The sequence below is a fragment of the Rosa chinensis genome, chromosome 7, assembly GCF_002994745.2.
Source record: "Rosa chinensis cultivar Old Blush chromosome 7, RchiOBHm-V2, whole genome shotgun sequence".
NCBI classification, from domain to species: domain Eukaryota; kingdom Viridiplantae; phylum Streptophyta; class Magnoliopsida; order Rosales; family Rosaceae; genus Rosa; species Rosa chinensis.
In genome coordinates, this window is record NC_037094.1 from 54,625,209 (window position 1) to 54,643,262 (window position 18,054).

At 39.5% G+C, this 18,054-nt stretch overlaps 1 protein-coding gene across 3 annotated transcripts; it reads right to left on the reverse strand.

Moving 5' to 3' along the window:
- Positions 1-6,750: 6,750 nt before the first annotated feature.
- On the reverse strand, positions 6,751-13,638 carry LOC112177182 (disease resistance protein RPV1). Of its 3 annotated transcripts, XM_024315415.2 has the most exons (7): positions 13,030-13,638; positions 11,800-12,901; positions 11,184-11,456; positions 10,016-11,065; positions 9,281-9,911; positions 8,315-8,537; positions 6,751-8,165 (listed from the first exon to the last, which is right to left on the reverse strand). In XM_024315415.2, the coding sequence occupies exons 1-5, from the start codon at positions 13,545-13,547 to the stop codon at positions 9,381-9,383; spliced, it is 3,474 nt and encodes a 1,157-aa protein (XP_024171183.1). In that variant the 5' UTR covers positions 13,548-13,638; the 3' UTR covers positions 6,751-8,165; positions 8,315-8,537; positions 9,281-9,380. The 3 variants fall into 3 exon arrangements, with proteins under 3 accessions (XP_024171183.1, XP_024171184.1, XP_024171182.1); XM_024315416.2 differs by lacking the exon at positions 6,751-8,165 and having other exon boundaries at positions 8,226-8,527; XM_024315414.2 differs by lacking the exon at positions 6,751-8,165 and having other exon boundaries at positions 8,226-8,537.
- Positions 13,639-18,054: the final 4,416 nt, after the last annotated feature.

Genomic DNA, 18,054 nt, shown 5'->3' on the forward strand with positions numbered 1-18,054 from the left:
GAGATAGTCTTCTCGTCGTAAAGGGGAGATAAGAACACGAATGTTCAGCTAGAACGACAGGAATTGTCGTGGCATGTCCCCACTATGTCTCATCTCGGTCCCTGTTTAAGTGACAAGATCACACATCTGTTGCAAATATGCCTACAAGGAAGGACGTCCCTACGAGAGGACGTAGCACCAACGCCAAAGAGAGTGGAACTCTGGCGTTATAGGCCATGGCCTCAGCCAGGATGCGTGGGAGGCCCGTGGGTTCGAAGGATACTTTGGCACAACTCAATCCTTGGATCATCGACACTCAAAATCCGTCTCATGAGAATCTTCTGGATTATGGTTACCTTTGGGGGACGCCTCAACGTCGGAACCTATTCCTGAGAATATAGAGCTATTTGAAAATTACACTAGTGTACATGAGACGTGGGATAGAAACTCCATCATAATTGATGATGTAGTTACGCATTTCGTGGTGCATGAGTTTGTTGAGTCCAATGATATCGAACCACACTTCGTTGATGAATGCATGCCAACGTAGAGAAATTTGGCCTAAATGGAAAGATGCGATCTAAGTCAAGTTGAATTCTCTAACGAAGAGGAAGGTTTTTGAGCTAGTGATGCCAACACCTCCTAACATAAAGCCTATTGACTAATGGGTCTTCGTTAGAAAGTGTGATGAGAAAAAGATATGGTAATCTCGCCTTATGGAGCAAGGCTTCTTATAAAACGCCCTGGAATCGACTACGATGAGACATATTTTCTCGTAATGGATGTCAGTACACTCCACTACCCTGTCAGTTTGGTAGTTTTCGAATAACTGAACATGCAACTTACAAATGTGGTCCCTTTGTATCTCTATGGGGATCTAGATATGGAATATACATGAATGTTCATGGTGAACTTCATTTACCCAAGTCAAGTGGCTCGAGACCACGGAGTGGGTTTGCAATGAAGTTGAAACGCTTACTAAAGTGACTACTTGATTGGGAAGGGATATGCCCACACATTTCCATAACAAGTTTCAGATTCTATAGCGGTTCATGTTGGACATGATCTTCATTGGAAGCCCTTAAAGAGTTAAGGGAAACCGCTGAACACTTGAAATCTGAGTTTGAGATGAAGGATTTTGGGAGAACACAATTATGTCTCGGTTTGGAACTTGAGTATCATATTGATAGATGCTTAGGTATTTTGACAAGGTCAAACCTTTCAAGCACCCCTATGATCGTCCGTAGTTTTGATCTTGAAAATGATCCTCTTCATCCAAAGGATAATGACGAAGATGTGCTAGAGGCAGAAGTGCCTTACTTAAGTATAATATGTGCATTATTGTACTTACCTCTATCTCAATGCACAAGATCGAACATCTCATTTGCCATGAACTTGTTAGCTAGATATAGCTTTGCGCTAATGCGACACCATTGGATTGATGTAAAAGATATCTTTTGGTACTTGAGATGTACGATTGATATGGGCTTGTTCTAACCCTACAGAGAGATGATGGATTCGGACCCATCACACACCAGGAACGCCGCCAACACTGGCCTGCGTCCACTATCCCCATCCCAAAACAACATGTGTTTTGGAAGGTTTTGCTGATATTGGGTATCTTTCTTACCCACACAAAGGTCATTCTCAAACTGATTAAGTGTTCACCATGGGTAAAGATCGTGATATCTTGGAGGTCTACAGAATAGACCCCAGTTGCTATATCTTCGAACAATGCAGAGATTATTGCTCTTCACGATGTGGTTCGTGAATGTATATGGATTGGATCCATAATTACGCATGTTCTAACAATTGTGGTTTGAAGTCTATCACAGTTGAGCCTACGAGCATTTAGGATAATACTGCTTGTTTTGAACAAATGAAGCAAGGCTACATCAAAAGCGACAACACCAAGGATAATCAGCAACAACAGACTCTCCTCAAGATCAAAGTGAACTAGGCTCGATCTGAGGATAGTGTGGCAGACTTGCTCACTAAGTCATTGCCTAAATTCCACTTTCGAGAAACATGTTGGTAGCATCATTTGCGGAAGTTATCCGAACTCCTATGACCGTAGTCATCAGGGGGAGATGTCTATATGTATGGTCTCGAAACGTAAAGGGTGTGTTATGCTCTTTTTCCCCTTTGACTGGGGTTATTTTTTTCCACAGAGTTTTTGTTACTCGGCAAGGTTTTTAATGAGGCAACGAGAGGAGCACCACGTTTGGACGACACAAGGGGGAGTGTTCAAGTAAATCCATAATATGTGTGTGTCTGGCCCAAACTCTAGGTTACTTGACCTAGTTGTAATAGAGTTTAGAATTAGAGATATTCTAGGAGATATTCATAGATATCTGATTAATTGTACGATTATTTTTCCTTGTACAACTCTGATTTTATGTCTTATAATCATCTATATAAAGAGGCCCCTATTATCAATGAAAGCACGACTCAATTCTCTCCCAATTTCAGTTTTCCTTAAACAATTTTTTATTATTTTTTGAAATAATTTTTCCCTCTCTTCCTTTGTCAGTTAGAGAGAGAGAATTCGTCGGACTCCAATCGCTTGGATCCAGTGACCAGTGATCAGAGTTCGGCGTCCAGTTTTATTGCCCACAATAAACTTTCTATTGCCCCCTAATAAAAATTTATTGGGGGTTAATAAAAGTCTCCGACGACCTCTTTGCGAACTTCTAGTAACTTCCAGACCGGTGACAGGAGTCCGGCATCTTGTTTTATTGCCTCAAAATAAACTTTATTGTCCCCCAATAAAAATTTATTGGGAGATAATAAAAGTCTCTGGCAACCTTCGGTCGGTGACCAGAGTTCGGCGACCTAATTCTTGCAACAGGTGATTAGAGTCCGCTGGCCGGTGATAAGATTCAAGCAACCGGTGACAGGAGTCCGGCGAAGTCTCCAATGACTTTTTAATTATTTAAAGGGCAAACATGTCTTTTTATATTTAAATTGGGTAAGTAGGGGCACAAATTTTTTAGTGGAGTAAGTGAACATTTGTTGGGCCCAAATTGGATAAATGGTCAAGAATGGTCAATTTGGAAAGAAGTTATGTCCAAGTGTGCCAAAATTTGGGTAAATACAAGCTTCTTCTATTTATATCATTGATAAAAGCCTCTAGAATCACTTCATCATGCTCATTCATGAATCAATAACCCACCTCCCTCATTAACTCCATAGGAAGACCAAAAGGTCCATCATAAATTTAACCATGCATTTATTCACAATGCATCAACTTGACCATGCATTTATGCTCAATGCATGCACTTGACTATGCATCAATTTTTCATGCATAAGTTGTCACCATGAATGCACAAACCATAAACACCATGCATTGGGTTCTCCTTGACAAAATCAAAAAATAAACACCATGCATTCATGCCATGCAAAATATCTCCACCAAAGAGGTATAGGTACCAAACCTAACATGGAAGACATTAATTTACCTCCACAATCTCTCATCTAAATTAACAGGTATATCGTCTTTCATTGAGACAACCAAAAACCAATTTTCCATTTATAAGTTATCACTATGAATGCACAAACCATAAACACCATGCATTCATGCCATGCAAAATATCTCCACTAAAGAGGTATAGGTGCCAAACCTAACATGGAGGACATTAATTTATCTCCACAATCTCTCATCTAATTTATCGCCTTTTATTGAGACAACCAAAAACAAAAACAAAAGTCGTTCAATCAAAAGATGTAACTCAGTACATCACCATTTAACATTTAATCAAAGGTGGAGCTATATACAACTTGTTGAAGGATGTCGACATTATGTGTGCCTCTACAAACTAGGGTTTAGAGTTGTAATAGGAATGTGTTCTAGGTATTCAATTGTAATCCGATTCTATTACCTTTTTGGGCACCTTGTAACTCCGTATTTAAAGGGCTCCTATTATCAATAATAGACACAATTCCATTCTCCTATGCAAAGGAGATTGAGGAAATAATTCCATTCTTACAAAGAATCCAAGGGAATTCTATGGATTTGATCAACCAACTTGCGGACCATATAGATGTTTTATGGTGTTGGTTGATACGCAAACACGCTGGTCACGTGTTGTGCCATTATCCACTCTTAATGCTGCTTATATTACACTCCTAGCACATAACATATGGCTACAGGCTCACTACCCAGATCATCCCATTCAGTCAATTTGACTTGATAATGCTAGAGAGTTTACATCGACAGTTTTCGATGACTATTGCATATCATTGGGTATTGATATCAAGTATCATATTCCCATGTACACACCCAATTGGTCTCGCGGAAAAGCCACCATTAAACGACTACAATGGTAGCCCGGACATTGGTAATGCGCACCAATATTTCCGCTTGGGTTATGCAATATCGCATGCAGCTATGCTAATTCGTCTACGACTCATAGTAGCCACTCAACTTTTATTTGCGTTACAGCTAGTGACTGGGTTCGAGTCTAATATCTCGTATTTATGCATATTTGAGTGTGCGGTTCATGTGCCAATTGCGCCGCCACAACGCATCAACATGAGTCATTGCAACGAATGCATATATATATATATATATATATATATATATATTTGTTGGACATGAGTCTCCAACTATAAGTCTGCTATGTAGAACCCTTGACAGGCGATCTGTATTTCGCTGGATTTGCGAATTGTCACTTTGGTGAGACAGTCTTCCTGTCGTTAAGGGGAGATTAGAACGTCAATGTTCAACAGAAACGACAGGAATTGTCGTGGTATGTCCCCACTATGTCTCATCTTGATCCCCTAAAAGTGACGAGATCACATATACCTGCTGCAAACATGCCTGCAAGGATTGATGTCCCCACAAGAGGACATGGTGCCATCCAGAGAAGATGGGTATTGCACCACTACCATGGATGGTAGTATGGTGACGCCACAAAGGTGGCATAATGGCGTCATAGGCCATGGGTTCCGCTAGAGAGAGTAGGAGACCTATAGGTTCGATGGATTCTCGCCCTAAGAAGAGAGCGAGTTTGGCACAACTTGATCCATTGATCATTGATACTCATAATCCGTCTCATGAGAATATTTTGAATTGTGGTTATGTCCAAGAGACATCGTTGGGGGACGCCTCAATGTTAGAACCAATTCCTGAGAATATAGAGATCTCTACGAACTACACTAGTGTACATGAGGACGTGCAATTATTGAGACCAATGACATCAAACCTTACTCCGTTGAAGAATGCCAACGTAGAGAAAATTGGCCTAAATGGAAAGATGCGATCCAGGTTGAATTGGATTCACTAACGAAGAGGAATGATTTCGGGTCTGAGATGCCAACACCTCCTAACATAAAACCTATTGACATTAATAGGTCTTCGTTAGATAGCGTGATGAGAAAAAGAGATGGCAATCTCACCTTATGGCGCAAGGTTTCTCACAACGCCCTGAAATAGACTACGAGAAGACATATTCTCTCGTAATGGATATCATTGCACTCCACTACCTTGTCAGTTTGGTAGTTTCCAAATAACTGAACATGCAGCTTACGAATGTGGTCACTACGTATCTCTATGGGGATCTAGATACGGAATATAATGAAGGTTCTTGTGGACTTTATTTACCCAAGTCAAATGGCTCTAGACCACGGAGCGCATTTGCAACGAGGTTGAAATGCTCACTAAAATGACTACTTGATTAGGAAGGGATATGATGAACTATGCCCACACGTTTCCATGACAAGTTCCGGATTTGCAATTGTCGCGGTTTATGTTGATAAACATAATTGGAACCCTTGAGAGTTAAGGGAAACCGCTGAACACCTGAAATCCGAGTTTGAGAGGAATGACCTTGGGAGAACACGGTTTTGTCTAAATTCAGAAATTGTATACCGTGTCAAGAGACATTTTTGATAAAGTCAAAGATGCACCATGGTCGTCCGTAGTCTTGGCCCTAAAAGGGATCCGTTTCGTCCCAGGGATGATGACGAAGACGTGTTAATAGCAGAAGTGCTTACTTATGTACAATAGGCGCATTATTGTACTTAGCACAATACAAGACCGGACACCTCAATTATTATGAACTTGTTGGCTAGACATAGCCCCGTGCCAACGCAACACCATTAGATTGGTATAAAGACAATCTTTCGATATTTGAGAGGTACGATTGATATGAGCTTGTTCTACCCCTATAGAGAAAAGAGATGACGGAAGTGTAGAATTGGACCCCACAAGGCAAAATGCCACCTTCCGTACTCCTCCCCCCCCCTCTATCAAAATGACAACATGCACTTCTAAATACTGAAGTGAACCAAATCCGATCAGAGGATAATGTAGCGGACTTATTTACTAAGTCGTTACCAAAATCCACCTTCGAGAAACATGTGAAGAGCATCGGATTGAGAAAGTTATCCTAACTCCCATGATTGTAGCAATCAGGGGGAGGCATGATGTCTACATGTTCGATCTCGAAGAGTGAAGGACGTGTTGTGCTCTTTTTGTCCTTCAACCAGGGTTATTTTTGTCCCACAGGGTTTTTGTTATCTGGCAAGGTTTTTAACGAGGCAACAATCAAAGCGTCATCACCCAGTTTGAGCGGCACAAGGGAGAGTGTTGAAGGATGTCGACATTATGTGTGCCTCTACAAACTAGAGTTTAGAGTTGTAATAGGAATGTGTTCTAGGTATTCAATTGTAATCCGATTCTATTACCTTTTTGGGTACCTTGTAACTCCCTATTTAAAGGGCTCCTATTATCAATAATAGACACAATTTCATTCTCCTACAACACAACTTGAATTTTCTAGTTAAAGACAAATCAGTACCAAAAATACTTCAACAAATTTTAAGCTTTCAACGACCCATTTTAAATGAATTTAGGCCAGTCTTGATCCCTGCAATTTGCAAATTCTGGTTCCAGTTTTAGCAGTAACATTCACAATTTGATCGACTTGTTAGATCTAACTTGAAGTTGTGATTGAAGATCATTGCCGTAATCAGTAGTTACCTTATTACAGTCCCTTGGAATATGAGACTAACAGAACACATCTGATGCCTGCAAGTAGAAAGAGTCATGAATTATGCCCTCAAGTCTTGACAGCAGCTTCTCCCTCGGATATTTATTCAGATGGTCAATCATAATTTTGGATTTCGACACCAAGACCATGATCCTCCACCTATAAGAGAGTTATGCCCCAATGCAGCTTTGAAGTCCTTCGTGCCATCACATTCGAAGCACACTGGAACTGCCCTGCTTGAATCCTTGCCTTGAAACACCTCATTTGTATCACAACTAATCCATCTAACACCTCCAATAGGAGAGGAAGCCATCTATGCCCCATCACAATAACCTTCTCAAACCCATCTTCTTCTGGTATTTGTCAAAGTTGAGAGACTGGTGGTGGGTTCATGACATTTCCCGTTGCTTCTTGCAATCATTTGGATAAAATCCTTATGAGGAGAGATGACACTGCCTGCAAACTGCAATTTATGCTGCACTTCCTCGCTGCACTTCCTCAAGCATCAGATTAAAAAAAAAGCTCCTTCCCTGATGCCAGTAATCTAGTTGCTCAGAACTACTGCAAATCCCTCGTCAACATGCTAACAAATCCACCCCAATTATCTGCTGTGTCGAGTTAAAGATGGCAGCCAAACCAGAAAATACGAGCATATTCAACATGCAGAACAAATACACAATGTATTCATCCTCACAACCACAATAAGAGCAAACCTTCTGTACAGCCACATTCCTCTTCAAGAAAGAGTGTTTGACTGCCACAAAGTTTTTGCAATACCTCCACCTGAAGTGCTGTAGTTTATGTGGCACATGAGTTTGCCATACTTTTAGTATTTTTGCCATTAGATTTTCCAGCCTCTTCCTGTTCCTCCCTAACAACCCATTGTAGAAAATCTGCTTTGTGAAATGCAAGAGCAAGCAGTCTGGACAGCAGACCTAGTTGGCAGTTGGAGCATTGAACAATCTTTGTATTAACTACTCATCCTTCCACAACTGGGACAAGGGATCAATCAGGCTCACAATAGTAGGGGTTAAATTTCTATGCAGTTGTAAAATTCCAAACAGACATGTAGGTTTCTGTTATCCAGGTGTCACTCTTGCTTCTAGTCTCCGCATTCCCAACCCCTTAATGCAAGGTCAGCAAACAATATCTTCCTCACTTTGCAATATGCTCCACATTCCCAACAATGATCTGGTAGCAAGCCATGCATCATGGAAAGCAAAAGAAAGACATTTTGGTTGTAAGAGTAAGTTTAAACAATATATTATCCCTTTTTTTTTTTTTTTTTTAACAATCTCCACCCAATTTCTGCAAGCATTGGAGATCTTGAAAACCAATACCTTCCCATTTATGGTTTGTTAAGGCAAGCCAAGCACCTCAATGCATTCTTTGTTTCCCATTGCATCAGCCCACCAAACTGAAGAAATTATTCGAATCCTAGTATATGCCATTGGGAGGCCAAAGTAAAGCCATAGCATATGCTGGTAAGGTAAGCACAACCACCTTCAGGCCTTCTCCTGGTTGAGAAAGAAAATTTTCTGCCTGCCATTTACCTGCAAGTCTCTGGACGGAACATCTTATTTAGATAGCAGATATCCTTTATGAGAAGATCAATACATTATTAATAAAAGGTAAATCACCCATTCATTTCTAAATGCTGTACATAATTTGAAAAATTTCCAGCTTCATGACAGAAGTTTTTTTTCTTTTAAATATCATAAAATAAGGTTAAAGACCAAGCAAGAGTAATTAATTTACAAAGAATTATCTCCAGACATTTTTCTTTGATTAAAGAAAAAAACAATCACCAAAACCAATGAAATGAAGATTGAACTTACTGTAGCAAAGGTGACCTGTATTGTTCATATCTCTCATAGTAAATTTGCAGAAATCACCAAATAACTATATTTTTATTTCTTTTTTTATCCCCACCTCTACCCATTCAACCTCACCCCACCCATCCTTGATGCCAGTGAGATTTGAACTTATGATTCGACAGTGTTAGTTAGGCCAAAAAATAAATAACTTTACTGTCATAGTCTTTATCTTTATATCCTCATTGCCTTAGTTTCATCGAACGTAATAATTTCTTTTCTTAAAAAAAAAGGTTGATTTACTAAAGTAACCATCAGTTCACAGTTTTTGAAATGTTATTAGAAACATTTACAGGCATAACTGAACAATTAATATTGTTAAATTTGAAACCATCTGCAAAATGTTTTTCCACTTCATATATAGTTAAGGGAATTTAGCTAGTTTACGCTCAGAAATGCCAGTTCAAACAAGTCAAGTTCAGGTTTTCATACCTTTTTCTTTTTGTCTTTTGTTTTTTGCTAATAGCTGTTGCCTCATCATCAGATGTCTGCGTCAGTTTCCTTGCAGCTTTTGAATTTGAGCTTTAAGGCACTAATAATGGCTTGGTCCTGCCACATTATCAGCAAGACCTCTTTTGGATGAGAAAATCTCATCATTTTTGTCACGACGAAAATAAGCATATGGGAGAGATTCACACTCATGCGCCACAATTGTGATAAATCCGTCCAATACAAGATTGACCCCTATTTTCTTCACTTGGAAGCAAGAACCAATTGCTACACAAACCTCTACGAAGTCTCCACCTTCCAAATTAAACATTTTGTTTGACAAACGTCCCTGCCAAATAACTCCACTGGAAATAATGTCCAAGGGTATCGATGGTTGGACGAAAAAACTAGTGAGCTTGGTATGATTTACAACAACTACGGAAATATAATTCATAGATTGACTGTTTTGAAAACAAGAATAAACGATGCACACGGTCAATGCTTTTAGGTCACAGCCAACATTTTGAGGCACTTGAAAAGAGACACGGCCACCATCATCGACATATGTGAACCACTCAGGAATGTCATTTCCTGGGAGATAAATGCCACCAAAGTTGCTAGCATAACTCCACCCCTGTACCATGTGGAGCAAAGATTGCATAAGCAATTTATGCTTATGAGTGCCATATATAATGCTTGTGTGTGTGTGTTGTGTGTGAGAGAGAGAGAGAGAGAGACCTGTAGTAGTATGCTCTCCCTAACAGTTTCACTGATATTTGTGCACCCTTCCATTCGAATCTGTAGCATGGACTTGGATGGCTTATCCAAGCCGGGAATCTCAATTAGCTTGGAAGAATCTCTGAGATTCAACCGACACAAGCTCGACATTTCTGAAAAATCTGGCATTCTTTCCAGTGCAGTGCAACCATCTGCTTTCAGCACGGCCAAATTTATTGGTAATTCTGGGATTGCATAGAGACTTGTGCAATTATCCAAAATTAGAGTGAATAGCTCGGAAAGTCCTCTGAGGCTGGGAAGGCTACGAAAACTATTGCAACTTAGATCCAAATAATCTAGAGATGGTAGACTCCAAAGATTCGTAGCTTCAATTGCTGCTTCAGTTAAATTGCAACTATCCAATGTGAGATCTTGAAGCTTGCAAAGACCACCGAGACATGGAAGGCTACCAAAACAGTTTCCTCCAAGATCCAATTCTTCCAAAGAAGATAGACTCCCAATATCCTTAGGAATTGAACTGTCAGTTAAATTGCAGTCTCTAACATACAATTCTTTTAAAGCATATAAACCTGATAAGGATGGAGGAAATTTTACACATCTTCTTGGCAACAGATGAGACCAGAAGCTAGTCACAAACCATTTAGATGGTGGCTGTTTCAGGCCACATAGATATAAATATTCAAGGTTTTTCAACTGTGTTATGGAAGATGGTATTTCTCTTATGGCTGTGTCATCTGCTAGCAGAGTTCTCAAGGATACCATCTCACCTAAGTCCTTAGTCAACTTTTCAAATTTTGCACAGCCAGAAAGAATAAGAGTTTCAATAGCTTTCAACTTGGAGAAAGTTACTGGGAGCTCCCTGAGCATCTTACAGTCTTGAAGATTTACCAAAGCAAGTCCTTCAAGATCTCCAATGGACTGGTGAACCTCAGACAAACTCTTACAGCCTTTGAGTATCAACTTCTCGAGGTTCGGAAGTTTTGAAAAGTCTGGTGATTGTCTCAGGTAATGGGAATGACTGAGATTTAGAATCTTCAGCTTCTTAAGCATCTGTTAGACAGAAAAAGAAATCCAAATTCAACTAGAAATACAGCAGAGATAAGAAACATGATGTAAACAAGTACCAAGTATAATGAAATAATTATTAATTTGTTTAAGGATATTGTACCCGAGATTTCACCCAAACTTGTACAAGTTTGCTATATTTCAGGTCAATAGCAACTACATTTAGATTAAAGTTGTTCGGTAGGAACTTATGAGGGAACCCATGCCAGCACAGCCACCTTAACTTGTTAGAAAGATGCTCAAAGCCTCCACTGAGCTGCACGAATTTGAGTTGGAGCAATCTTAATCTCTTCATATTTGCAAATGCTTGTGTACTGAAACTAGTCTTATCGGATCCTAGCAAACTTAGAGTGAGCCCTTGAATTTCTTCAGTTCCCTGTTAACCAAAGGCAGCAAGTACGAAAATAGTGGTGCATGTAAAAAGTAACCCACACAGATGAATCAGAGTTATGAATGCATGAACCAAAAGAGAGGTACAGAAGCTCTGATAAGAGCTTTGCAAATCAATGCAGCATATAGATTCCAATTTTCCGCATTTGGGCGTTGCTTGGTGCCACTGAACCCAATTAAATGCAACTGCAGAACACTCAATGATATGGCAAATGAAACTACCCAACTAGATTACATAGATATCCAGGGAATACAATTATTAAATGTGATGTATATGACTCTGTTGTATTACATGCATTTACAATAAAGTTCATTGGGAAAGTACTTACAGAATGTTCTGTCAATACATCTGTAACATCTTTAGGATGCCACAATCTACTACACTTTCCAGGGTCACCAGGGGATTTTGCACGAACAATTTCTCTGCCCATGTCTCGAAGCAAATCATGCATCATCAGCTTGTTCTTTTCACATACAGTTACAAGGCGTCGCTCAAGGAGGACGCTGATTCCTATTTCTGCAAAAAAACCACAACCATCCAATATTTGTTTGACATAGTTCTTGTCCATTCCTATAAAGAAACAAGATATATCAAGAAATATATTCTTCTCTGTCTCATCGTTTAGGCCGTCAAAGCTTACTCTGAGCTTTTCCTGAATTTGGCCATGAGGAATTGTCTTCCATTTCTCCAATGCACTTTTCCACTGGGCCATGCTTCTTCCAAACAGAAAAGATCCTAAAACTTCAAGAGCTAGTGGCAAGCCTCCATAGCAAGCAACTATACTACTTGAAAGTTCAGAATATTCTTTATCAGGATGACTATTTCTGAAGGCATGCCAGCTAAAGAGTTCAAGAGCCTCTGTTTCATTCATTTCTGGAGCCGGATATATTGAATCCACTCCAAGTTGATTTAGCAAACGTTCATCTCGGGTTGTGATAACAAGTCTACTTCCTAAACCAAACCAGTCACTGTTTCCAGCTATTGCATATTGCTGGTCCAGTTGATCTATATCATCAATTATAACAAGTACCCTTCTACATCGAAGTCTATCTTTTATCAGATTGATCCCTCTATCAACACTACCAACCTTTATCTTGGTTGTTTTCAAGATATCACAAAGAAGCTGTTCTTGCAAACGAACAAGACCATTTGGTTGTTTTGTAGTTTCCCTAACGTTTGCCAGGAAACTACTACCTTCAAAGCTATCACAAAATTTGTTATATACGGCTTTGGCAATAGTTGTTTTCCCTATTCCACCCATCCCCCAAATTCCAACCATACGAACATCATCTAGTCCAGCACCTAAATGCTTACTCATATCTTTTACCCGAGAATCGATTCCAACCGGGTAGACAGCTTCAAATAGGTGTGTGTTGTTCAAGTGTCTAGTAATCTCCGCAACAATTTTGGTGATAAACTTTGCTTCATGCCTGGAAATTAAGTTGAGAAGCAGAACTAAGACTCAACATGCAAGTAGAAGATTCCCAATAATAAATAAGTTACTAATCAAGAAGGGAAAATCGATATTGAAAAGACCAATAAAAGAAGCAATTATTACCCATCTGCAGTGTTACTCAGATCCCAGCCAGACAAATTTGCGGCTTCAGTAAGAGCAGCTCTCCACTTGAGTGCCTTTTCCATATAACGCTCTTCATGTTTCTGAAACGCCTCTGCGAAACTACCAGTTTGTCTTCTCACACTGGAAGGATCAACGTCAAAGAAAATAGGGAAAACCATCTGCCTCAGTGTTCTTCTGCACTCCATAATCTTCACCAACTCCTCCAGACACCAACCCGAATCCCCATACCTCTTCGAGAAGACGATCACAGCGATTCTCGACCCTTGGATTGCCCGCACCAGTTCGGCTGCTATGTCTTCCCCTCTTCTGAGTTCGTTGTCGTCAATGAAGGCGTTGACTCCGGCCTGTTTCAGTGCCGCGTAGAGGTGGCCCGTGAAGCTGTTGCGTGTGTCTTTGCCTCTGAAGCTCAGGAACACGTCATACATCCAATGTCTTGATTTTGAAGAAGAAGAAGACGAAGATGGAGACAAAGCTTCTTGAGCTTTCCTTTTAGCCATTTCTATATTTTGCAAGTGAAGACCTGCAAAAACTGGCACCGCTCTGATTAAAAGGAAGGCTGGGTCAACCCCCAGCAGTTGACTTTTCCAAGTAAAAACTGATAAGGTAATCTGAGGTTCACATCCAAAATCAATTGGCAATGGATGGAGTGGCCCAAACCCTTATAAACCCATAGGCAAGGTCTCATTTTTCCTAGGGGAAATGCCCGTTCACCCATTTACCAAGGGGGGTCATTCCCACTCACCCAAACTATTTTCAAAATGCCGGAAATGGACATCATACCTGCAACCTTTCTTGTCTATACCCATCACATGAGTGTCTTTGTTTTATATTCTCAAAGTCTGTTGCAACTTTTGTTTTTGTAAACTTCTACATGTACAGTTGTTGGGTAGCTCCTTGTGTAAAGAGTTGTAGAAAATTTTGTTCTTTTTTGCATGTTTCTTTGTCTAGTTATGCATGACAAGTCGTCCATACTTGCATGCTTCTTCCACTTGTTCTCTGGAATCACCACCTTACGGTGGAGTTTGTACAAAGCCAACTAGAGCTGGTATAAGAAGGCAGAATAGATAGCAGATGGAGTACGTTGGAGAAGAAAAAATCTCAGTACCCATTGCTTTCCTTTGTAAACACTTTCAGTATCAATAAAGCCCTTTGTTCATAATATCATCTGTTCATATACTTTCTACTTATTAACACCACAATCATCCATACATAACCTACAACAATAATCTGTAGATGTAATATGGAGCAGTAGCTGTTCATGATTAGCAGTAGCTGTGGGGACACTTTATTCATGTTCGTGTGAAGCAAACTAGCATTCAACCAGTGTTTTCTGTTGCAACTCCATAGAAGACTGTGCAGTTTGTACTAGCACGTTCAAGTAGGTTCATCTTACTTTTTATTTTCCTGTTTTCTTAGTAGACTTCTAGTCCAAATAGGGAAACACTGAGATAATTATGTTATTATATTGCTAAACGGACGATCATATTATCTTTAAGGATTCCTGTTTTAATTAACATGCATGCCAAGATAACTAATAAAATTAGTCAGGGAACCTCTGAGTCTAAGAACCTCTGTTTCTGCTCTTGTTTGGCCCAATAGGTTGGCTTTGTATGCAGTTTTAAGCTCTTGTCCATGTTCAAGACTCAATCTTTAATAGATGTTTTGGCATATGTGTAGTTAGGACAGACCTCCTAAAATTTGGTATCAGAGCCTAGTTTAGCATTATAATAGTATAGTTATATTAGTAAAGTACCTTGAGGACAGAAGTCATAAACACATCTAGTAAGAAAATAAGAAAAATTTGAACCTGTAATTAAGAGTCAGTACAATCCGACCCTGTATTGGGGGCAATAGACGACTATTGGAGGCCAATAGACAATTCCGTTATCTTGAAATCTAAACTGTTTGTTACATATAATTAAATCTGTTGTTTTTTTATGATAGATTGTAATACCCCGAAAAATCCAAATTAAATTCCGAGGATTTTTAGAATTGATTTCTCGGTATTAGGAGCGAGTACGAAGCTTGGAGAAGTTGTGGAAGTAGTTCGAACGATTTTATTTTCGAAATCGAACGTAATTTAGGGGATCTCAAAAAGTGACTTTTTATACGTATGAAATTTGGGAAAACTTCCTTCATGAGAGTTGTAGAGCTCGTCGATACGATCGCGTGCATATGTGGAACGCAATATTCGGAGTTCGTATGAATAAGTTATGAATATTTGAAATTTGAGAATTTTCTATAAATAGGGAAATTTTCTGATTATTTCATTAAGGACGAAAATATTTGGTTTTTGCGGAATAGTCCCTCCCCCGTTCTCTCTCTCTCTCGCTCGAAACCCTTCAGACCCGGCGGAAACCCGCCGACCCGACCCGGCCGAAAACGGCCCCTCCGGCCATCTCCGGCCCCGGCCCCGGACCCGGGCTTCCCTGGGATCACCGCCCCACGAAGAGCCTCCCTCTGGTGTCGATTTGCTCCGCCGATGCCCCGAAAGCTGGATTGAAGGAGCCCAGACAAGCCGATCGGACCCAGCCGGAATTCCCTTTTTCCGGCGATGCATGGGCCGATCCTTCCCATTTTCGTGATCTCCTCCTCCCCCTGATCATCCCCATGTAAGTCTTTCATCACGATTTTGTGTGTAGAACGCTAGATCAAGGTTTGACTTTTTCAACGTCCCTGATTTGATCAAGGATCTGATCGTGCGTCAGAGATTTAATCCAACTTCAAAGCTTGATCTAGGACGATCTAGGCCGAACCAGACTTAGCTCCAGGTATGAAAGTTCATCAACCCTTCATTTTGAAGAAGTTTGTAGTTGACAACTTTTGCATCGGAGGTGGTTGACCGCCGTGTTGACCACCCACTGACCACCGCCTGTGGCGGCGCGTCGGACCATATTTTGAGTTTATATTATCTGGAAGATGATCTACGCATCCATACGAGCGTTTTGATATATTACAAGGTTATTTTAGAAAAAATTGATAAATAGTGGATTTACGTTTTGACGTTACTATTTAACGTTTTTACGTTTTATCCTCGGTTTACGATCTGTGAAGATCAGACCATCGGTTTGACTTCAAATTTTAATATGTTGATCGTATGACTGTCCCGATGACTTTGTGAGGTCACGGGCGCAGATCCAACCGTTGGATCTTCGTATAATTGTGAAATAGTGATTCGGAAGGCGATTCGTGAGAATCTGACCGTCGGATTTTCGTATAATTTTGAGGAGATGTTTGTAAGGACGATTCAGGAAGATCCGACCGTTGGATCTTTGTGATAATTTTGGAGGATGATCCTAAGGGCGATCCGTGAGGATCCGACCGTTGGATCATCATATAATTAGAATCCGACCGTTGGATCGTCTTTATTTTAGAATCCGACCGTTGGATCGTCTTTATTTTAGAATCTGACCATTGGATCGTCGTTTAAGGTTATTTCGTGTTTCGTTTACTAAGCAAAGACCATACTTGATTAGGTACTTGACGGTTTGAGTTGACGAGCGTTTGGAATATTGATATATTTGACTTTTTAGAAGACGCAGCTGGATTAGAGGTGAGTAAACCTCACATGGTTCATATTACGAACCGAATAAATTTAATTACTTTATTTTCTGTGGTAATTGTGTGAAAATATTTATGGAATAAATATTTGTTTTAAATCATATGGACTTGATCAACTACGGTCCATAGGTAAGTAAAATGATTTTATTATACAAATGAATTTCACGGTTTTTATACTTGAACTATAGTTGGTATTAGTAGTCATTCCTGAGCGGATGATTACGTATATATATATTTACGTGAAATATATATGTTGATTGGCGTGTGATTGGTATGATGAAATGATTGAGAATGGATTGGATATTATTCAAGCTATTAATCTCCCATTTAATTGTTGAATAATGAAATGTTGATCATGTGGTGTGAAAGCTATTTTATATGCCCAATTGTGAATATGTGGAAATTATTTTAAGAAGTAAAGATTTATCTTGAAATAATATGTCTCTTTATATGGGTGTACATATACATATATACGATCTATAATTTATAAAGATTGTATGTTGTGAAATTGATTATGTCTAAAAAGTATAATTGTAAAGCCGGGTGATTACAACAACCCCGTGCTTAAGTGAATTACTGGTAAATGTGCTTCGTGGTTATGCTTCGTGGTTGTGCTTCGTGGTTATACTTCGTGGTTGTGCTTCGTGGTTATGCTTCGTGGTTGTGCTTCGTGGAAGCTGTGGGCTCTAGTCCCTTCAGATAGTGCACTATTATACTCTTAGGAAGGTTGCTTACTTTGAGTATACATGCCTTGGTAGTGGCCTTGGTATGCTGCGGCTTACCCGTGCTTTGGTATTATGGACCCTAGCACGTGGATTTATGATTTGATACCAGTCAACCTGGTTTTCCCGTGTTTTGGTATTATGGACCCTAACACGTGGATTTATGATCTGTTACCAGTTAATTCGAAAATTCACTAAAAAGAGAAGTATACTTATGTTATTTTGATCAAATATCTATCTATGATATATTTTGAATATGTGAAGGTGTTTGTGAAAAGAAAATCAAGCATGCATTACTTTAATGTTATTTTACATATTAATGTTGCAATATTTGTTGGTTGTGATCAAGCATGTGTTGCTCAAATGTTATTTCACATATTAATGCTGCAATATTTGTTGATTGTTTACTTGAGTTATAAGAATTGTAACATAATAAATCAACAGTTCTTTCTTGTTTACTCACGAGCTGTCAAAAGCTTACCGGGTTTTGTGTTGTTGCAATTCCCGGTACACTATTCAAATTGTGTAGCGGGTAATCTCACAGGTCAGGAGAATCAGAGCAGTGATCGTGCGGTTTAGAGTATTAGTATTAGATTGACAGTATTTGTTTTGTGAGGAGAATTATACTCATTTGAGTTTTACAATTTGATTTGGTGAGAGTGTGCTGTAATAAGTAGCTTGAGGATTTGGTTTATGTAATATTAAGAGGTGTAAGGTGTGG

Coding starts and splice junctions, on each gene's coding strand:
- LOC112177182 (XM_024315415.2), bottom strand. CDS start 13,547: ATGGCTAAAAGGAAAGCTCAAGAAGCTTTGTCTCCATCTTCGTCTTCT. Junction 12,902..13,029: donor CTGAGTAACACTGCAGATGG/GTAATAATTGCT, acceptor CTTAATTTCCAG/GCATGAAGCAAAGTTTATCA. Junction 9,912..10,015: donor GGGAGAGCATACTACTACAG/GTCTCTCTCTCT, acceptor CACATGGTACAG/GGGTGGAGTTATGCTAGCAA.